This window comes from Sceloporus undulatus, chromosome 6, assembly GCF_019175285.1.
Source record: "Sceloporus undulatus isolate JIND9_A2432 ecotype Alabama chromosome 6, SceUnd_v1.1, whole genome shotgun sequence".
Classification (NCBI taxonomy): domain Eukaryota; kingdom Metazoa; phylum Chordata; class Lepidosauria; order Squamata; family Phrynosomatidae; genus Sceloporus; species Sceloporus undulatus.
The window spans coordinates 101179252-101186905 of record NC_056527.1 but is presented as its reverse complement, the minus strand read 5'-3'; the positions used below and the strand labels follow the sequence as shown (position 1 = coordinate 101186905).

Below are 7654 nucleotides of genomic sequence, written 5' to 3'. Positions count from 1 at the left end.
TCATCATCATCATCATCATCATCATCATCATCATCATCATCATCATCCACAGCTTGAAAATATTCAAAAATATATAAATTCCAAAAAGCAATCTTGATTTTGCCATTTTATATACAGGACACAATTTTATTATGCCATTGTATGCAATGGGACTTGAGTATCGATATATTTTGGTATCCACAGGGTTCCTGAAATCAAACCCCAGCAGATACTGAAGGCCCACTGTGCTTGGAGAAAAGGGTAACATTTGAGAGCTCAGTAGGGAAAAAAAATTGGTGACAATTTAAGTGACTCAGGTTTTGTTAAGTATTTTGTGTGTGTGTGTGTGTGTGTGTGTGTGTGTGTGCTCATGCACTCACATGTACACACATTTTCACATGTAAGTTGTTTGTTGTTGTTTGCCTTCAAGTTGTTTCTGGTGACCCGACCCCATGATAGGTTTGCCTTATCGTCGCCATAAATTGAAAACAACTTGAAGGCACACAACAACAACAAGGTGAACCTATCATGGAGTTTTCTGGGGCTGAGAGTGTGTGACTCATCCAAGGTCACCTGGCAAGTTTCCATGGCTGAGTGGGGAATCAAAACTTGATTTCCAGAGTCCTAGTCCTATGCTCAAACTACTACACAATGTTGTTGTTGCATGCCTTCAGATTGTTTCCAATTTATGGTAACAAAATCTTAGGGATTTCTTACAAGATTTGTTTCGAGGAAGGTTACCAGTCCAGAGACTGCAACTTTGGAGAACAGGTTGACCTTGGCCAAATCACTCTTTCCCAGTATCAGAAGGAGGCAAAGGCATCCCCCTCTCTGAACAAATTCTACCAAGAAAACACCATAATAGAGTTGCCGTAAGTCAGAAACAACACGAAGGCACAGAACAACAAGGAATAGATTGCTAACACAGGACCTTATCACACTAGCTCAGAAAGGGGATTTAAAGTAGATTTAAAGTAGAAAAAAACTGCAAATGCAGGAGGTTTATCACACGACATTTCAGCAAACCTGAAATAATGTGAAAATAAAGCGAATGTAAAAGGGACAAAAATGACACCTTTTTTACTTTCAGAACTTGCTGATCTGCCACAGACTAAGGCATAGGAAATCCATCTTGTTTCTGCCCTGACTTTAATGTTTTGACAATGTACTCATACATTTCTAGTTTAGTGGTAAAGTTAGCTCAATTTGTTTAGCTGCTTGACCTGGAACTGCAAATGGGTCCCCCGACTCTCCTAAGTCTTCCCCACAAAGTCATTTTGATGCACTATATAGAAAATTCCAGAAGCATCTGCTCCCATCCCTGCCACTATCAATGCAACAGTAAAAAATGAAATAACAGTTTGGGTCCTTTCAAGATCCCCCAAATCTGGTACTCAAGCCAGTCACCTCACACTGCCTAATCCAGCCCTGTTTAATGGCTCATACAAAAATGAGATGGAGAACCTGGAGAGGTGTGGAGGGTCAGGGCATTGTCAACAGCCAGAGGAGGCCAGGGTATGGAATGAATTGGTTCCAGATAGTTTCCCTTCTGTTTCACATTTTCATACTTTCTCTCCATGTCCAATAAAATGTTTCAGCACTCCCAGGGACAAAGATCAAAACTGACAGGAGATCTGTTTCTGTGGGAGCAAAATGGGGGCTCATTCTAACATGGAGACTGCTGCAATGGTCAAAGAAGCTTAAATTGGCTAGGAAAAACTTAATCTGGGCACTTAATCTGGGTGCTGGAGGAAAAAAGCTCCAGTTCTCCAGGCTTTCAAATCTAGCTGAGAGAAAGAAGTAACAAGCAGAATTCAACCACTCTTTGAACAAATTACAATTGGAGGTGTCTTCAAAAACTATAGGGCAGCTAAGACTGATAAAAAAAACCTCAAAAAACAATGATAATGATAACGGGGGCAAGCTGAGTGTTGGAACCAAAGCTCAAAAGAGTTATCGTTTTGGACTACAGTTCCCAGAATCTCACAGACAGCCTGACTGAGAGTTTCTGGGAGCTGTAATCTAAAAAGGCAACTTTTCCAAGTTGGGTGGACCAAATATGTGAAGTATTGGTTGTTATGTTGTTATATGTGGTTGACCCTAATAACAGCTCATCATAGTATTTTTTGCCAAGATTTATTCAGAGGATGATTGTCATTGTCTTGCTTCTACAGTTGAGAGAGAGTGATGTTGCAAAGGTCACCTGGTGTGCTTTTATGGCTGAGCAGGGACTCGAACCCTGGCCTTCAAGAGTTCTAGTCCAACACTCAGACAACTGCATATGTTGGCTCTGGATGAAGCCTAGTGTGTCTGAATATGTTTGACAACACAGTCTGTCTGTCTAGGATGTTTGCTTGGTCAGGGTGATCTCATAGTGCAAATATTGGTTATGCACAGTTTTAAAAAGTGAGACTTTTCAGCTTGCAAAGAAAAGACATCAACAAGTCATGGGCACTCCAAGCCCCTGAAGTGGTTGGAAGCTGCTCTTTTTTGTCCATGTGTTTTGGGTCTGAGACATCATATGATTTTACCATTATCATCACTATTATCACCACTACATTTGTGAATTGCTTGGAGAAAAGAATGCCTGTGTTTGTGCAAAGTGTCTTTCCTCTGGCTACATCTTCAACTAGGGCTAGGGAGCAGCTCCATTCCATATGTATCTTATTCATAAAAATTAAAATGACTGTTAATGAAAGGCAAATGTTCCACAGCACAAGATGCTATTCTTTCCTCTGCCAGAAATGCTCAACTGTTTTTTTTAAGTTAACAATGAAACATGAGCATGAACTATTATCTCTTCAAACACTCCACATGAAAAGGAGAATAAATGTATGTATGTGTGTGTTTCTCAGTTTGGTGGGGAATATTTGAATAGGTACTTTGAGTCATAGTTCATGTTTTCCTAATAAAGAACAGACTTCCTCAGGGGACTCATTTTGTTTGTTACCTTGAGATGTGTGGTATTGCTCTCTCCCTCCCTTTGTGTATTAGGAGAATTGAAAAGTTGTAGTTATTATTTGTAGCTGCAGCAAAAAATTACATAATTGCAGAAGTGGTTGAATTATTTTTCCCTATTCTACACACACACACACATACACACACACACCAACACAATCCATTTAACCTGTATCTCACAATCTTTTTTGTGCTTGTTGTAGAGCTTGGCCATGGACCTGACCTTGGGCATGGAGGCCCAAGCTCTCCTAGAAGACATGTTGGAGATCACAGCCCAGAGTCTTGTGCATATGGAAGTGACTGAGCACTACCAAATCATCAAGGAGCTGGGAAAGGGGAAATATGGGCAGGTGGTCCTGGTGACTCACAGAAAGAGAGGTAAAGCTACATTGTGATATATGCTCTGATAACCAAACTCAATAGGAAACCATTATGTGGTCATATGGTTGTAAATCTATAACATACCCTCCAACTGTCCCCATTTCGGTAAGGACAGTCCTGATGAACCCTTTGTCATTCCATTTTTTACAGCTACCTTGAAAATGTCCCAGTTGCTCTCTCCTCCTCCCACTTTTCCCTTTTGCCTTCAACTTACTTCAGTTGATAAAACTGACTTCAAAGTGCAAAAGTAGTCTGCACTCAGTTAACTCAATGGTGGGAAAAGAAGAGAAGAGAAGAAGAGTGAGTGGAGTCCTGCCCTTCTCAGTAAGCTCTGGCAAAAGCGAATTGCTGCAGTTTTTACTTGTTTGTACATTCATCCTTATAAGTAACTTTTGTAGTCTTGACCGACACTCTGATGTTGCTTGGTGGCATGTATCCCAGTTTTCATCTGTTTAATGTTGGGGGATATATAAATTTCTTTTTTTATAAAGTTTTATTGGTTTATAAAACACAAATACAAAAATAGAATATATACCAAATCCATTCAACCCTATGCACCCACCATTACAAACAATCACAAACTACAAACAATAATACAGGCACATTCATTACTTCCTTACTTGTAACTTAGAGATATTTTATGATTATATTTTTGTCTATCTGGTATTTAATCAAAATTAAGTCTACCTTCTTTCCTTTTATAATATAACAACATGCATCACAACCCATTTCGTTAACGCTGGATACACTTTGAATACATATTAGTTCAAACAATTAACATAGTCACCTTAAATTATACTTCAATCTGCATCTAGTCTCATAATTATGCATTTTTCCCATTTTTGTTTTAAGTAATTTATTATTTCATCCCAGTCTTGTTTGAATTTATTCGTATTTTTATTTATTTTCTGTTTTTCCTATACATTTTATATAATTTATCTGGAGTAAGGTACTTTCAGAAATACATTTATAAAGATTTTCTTGTATGTTTTGGCAGGAAGTATATTTCATAGTCCCCCCATACTTTCCCCCATTTTCCCAATTCAGTAGTATGGCCAATGTTTTGGGTCCTTTTATCATCACGTCTTTCTTCCTCTATAACCTGTTATAGAAGTTTTACGTATATTTTTTATAATATCTTTCATTTCTCTATGATGAGCACTTTTTCCAAGTCAGTCATCTTTTCCTTCCATACTATTTAGCTTTATTTCAATCTTCAACTTCTCTTTCAATTGTCTGTATACCAGCCAATGACATTAAATTGTCTCCTCATTCAGTTCCTCTTGTGTTTTGATATCATAAGATTTTTGACTATTAATATATAATTTGTCCCATATTTTTCAAACTTATTTTTTAAAAAAAACTAATCATGGGGTCTTAGACTGCATGTGTACCAGGTTTCTATCTGTGGGGGAAGTACATTTATTGATATTTTGGAGCACCCATCTCTCAGTATCTCATCCACTTTTGTCTTTCTCAACCTCATTGTAGGGACTCCTATGGCTCTCAAGCTGTTGCCTAAGGCTAACACTAAGCTGCAGAATTTCTTATATGAATACTGTGTGGCACTTTCACTCTCTGTGCACCCCGCCATCATTGGCATGTTCGGCATTGCTATAGAATCCAGCCAACACTATGGTTTTCTCTATGAGGCAGCCTTGCACAGAGACCTTATCTCCATCATCAAGCCCAAGGTAAGGAATCCTTTGACATTCCATGCAAAATATACTTCTGGTATAAATGTAGATCCCATTTTGGGGATAAAAGGAACATGTACATCCAACAAAGTACAAAAAAAAAAAAAATAGGCAGAATGAGGCATTATCACTTTGCCAAGGAAAGGGCTTCCCTAATGGATTGCTTCTGCCAAGGAAAGAGGTTCCACAATTAATTATTTTCAGTGACCATATACTTTGTTGCCTTCAGATCAAATATTCTGTTTTATTTCTCAAATTATGAGGACTTTGTTGTTATGTGCCTTTAAGTAATTTTCAACTTAATGGCAATCCTACTGCAAAGTTTTCGTGGCAAATTTGTTCAAAGCAGAGAGTATGTGACTTGCCCAAGGCCACTCAATGGCCAAGCGAGAATTTAAACTCTGGCCTCCCACTCAAATCATTACACCATGCTGACTCCCATGAGGACTAGAAATGATCATTTATTAAGACAGGTCAACTGAGATGGATTCAGGTTTTTTTTAAGAGCAAATGGAATGAGTATTGTGTTTCAGTGACCAAAAGTTAATAGGCAGGTGAAGAGAACCGAAATTATAAAAACACATGATTTTCTCTTATCTGACCAGGCTGGTATTCCTGAGCCAGCAGCTAAACTCTGTGCCAAGCAGCTGGTGAGTGCACTGGACTTCATCCACAGCCGGGGCCTTGTATATCGAGATGTGAAGCCTGAAAACATTCTGCTTTTTGACCGTCACTGCCATTGCATCAAACTGACCGATTTTGGCCTGACCAGACCCCAGGGCACCCTCTTGCGTCTTGTAGCTGGGATCATCCCTTACACTGCACCTGAGTTGAGCCGTGGCACTGGTGACACCCCAGGCCTGCCCATTGATGCCAGCCTAGATGCCTGGGCTCTTGGGGTGTTGATCTTTTGCCTTCTCACTGGCTACTTCCCTTGGGAGAAGACAGTTCCTGAGGATTCCTTCTTCGAGGACTTTGTGATCTGGCAAGAATCTGGCTCGGATGAAGACTTGCCTTATCACTGGCGCCCGCTCTCACAAGATGCTGTCAACATGTTACGAAATCTTTTGGCTCTGGAGCCCACAAAGCGTGGCCCTATCCGCCGGGTGCTCAGCTATCTTGATCGGCCATGGAGAGCAGAGACCACCCCAAAAGATCCCCTAGTGATGGTGCAATAGAGCTGAAACAATTTGGTGGGTAGAGAGAATACACCACTAAACTCCTCCTAATGTGGAGTGGGAAGGGGAACATGTGGTCCTCCAGATGTTGTTAGCATTGCAATTCCCATTTAACTTGGCCAGTATAGCCACTGATGAGGGATGAGGGGAGTTAGTCCAGGAACACCTAGAGCACAGCTGAGCAAAGTGTGATCTGTGGTCTGCATGTAGCCTTAGCCAAGGCTGCTTTGGGGCTCCCAACAGAGTCCCCAGAATCTTTCAAAAATGGGGGAAATGTTTTTTGTTTTGCTAAAATGCTCCCCTTGCCCAATATTACCATGTAAAAAAGATTACTTCTTCCTGGTTTTTAAAGAAGGCACTGCAGGCCTTGGAGGTTCCATGACAAACAATGTGCCACCCCATCCTCTGGCCGTTTCCTGCCCTGATCCAGAGGAAAATATGTTCTTTATGCCTATCCTAATGCAATGGTGATTTCCAGCATTAATTTTTAAAGGTATCAGAGTTTAAACTACTTTCTACTACCATGTTTATCACACATAAACACCTGATATTGGAGGAACTCAGCTGTGTGCCTGCAATGTAAAAAGAAAAAGAAAATTGCATGCACAATTGTTTTATTACATTTCTATATCCAAAGAACTATTTCCAAATGTTTCACAAATAGCTCCCCCCTTCTTTTTTAACCGGAAAAATAATACAATGGAGACTTCTTGATGTTTCTCTGAAATAACTTGATTTTTTAAAAATTACTTTGAAATCTCAGTCTTTCAGAGTAAAATCATACATTTTTCCTTATCTTCTCTATATAGGATGTTTCCCTTCATTCCCCATTACTTGAATTAAAAAGGAAGTTCTTTGTTTCATGGTAGAGATAGCATAATAGCTGCTTTGGGCCCCATACAGGAGAAAACTGGCATATAAATTAAACAAACAGTGTAATAGTTTTTTGTGAGTTTTCAGGCTATGTGCCCATGTTCTAGAAGAGTTTCTTCCTAGAACATGGCCACATAGCCCGAAAGACCCACAAAAAAACTATGGATGCTGGCCATGAAAGCCTTCGACCAAACAGTGTAATGGCTTTGCGACACGTTCAGATCTCACAGTGCTGTTTATCTCTCCCAGCTGCTTCTCCAAAAATAAAAATCATAGAATTGTAGATATGCAAAATTGTCAACAAAGGGTAATTTAGGAGCTTTTTGTGAGTTTTTCAGGCTATGTGGCTGAAGAGTTTGTTTCTGATTTTTCGCCAGCATCTGTGGCTGACATCTTCAGATAGGGATGCCATATCCCGGTGGCCCCCAGGACAAATCTGCTTTGGGGGGGCCCCTCCCCTCCCCAGCCCGGTTCTCCCCCAATTCTGGCCTTTGTCCCGGGCCCAACCTCTGGGCTGGGCGCGCTCATGCAGCCATTACTGCGGCTGCTAACGTTGCTGGCCAGCCACCCACCTCCTCCTCTATGGCC

The 7654-nt window shown here is 40.3% G+C and overlaps 2 protein-coding genes across 8 annotated transcripts in view; one reads left to right on the top strand and one right to left on the bottom strand.

Annotated features, from left to right (window-relative positions):
- The window catches only part of LOC121935754 (serine/threonine-protein kinase SBK2-like), a 30990-nt gene extending 24042 nt beyond the window's left edge, over positions 1 to 6948 (top strand). For 4 of the 6 annotated variants that reach the window (XM_042477611.1, XM_042477607.1, XM_042477608.1 and 1 more), the window contains 3 exons: positions 3141 to 3315; positions 4810 to 5012; positions 5621 to 6946. In XM_042477611.1, the coding sequence (XP_042333545.1) occupies positions 3150 to 3315; positions 4810 to 5012; positions 5621 to 6193 (942 nt within the window). In that variant the 5' untranslated portion in view covers positions 3141 to 3149 and the 3' untranslated portion in view covers positions 6194 to 6946. Of the gene's footprint in view, positions 1 to 3140; positions 3316 to 4809; positions 5013 to 5620 lie in introns of all 6 variants that reach the window. The other 2 variants (XM_042477606.1, XM_042477610.1) reach the window with 2 other exon arrangements.
- LOC121935751 (zinc finger and SCAN domain-containing protein 23-like) overlaps positions 1 to 7654 on the bottom strand; it is a 482958-nt gene that overhangs the window by 292644 nt on the left and 182660 nt on the right. The gene's annotated exons all lie outside the window — the stretch shown is intronic.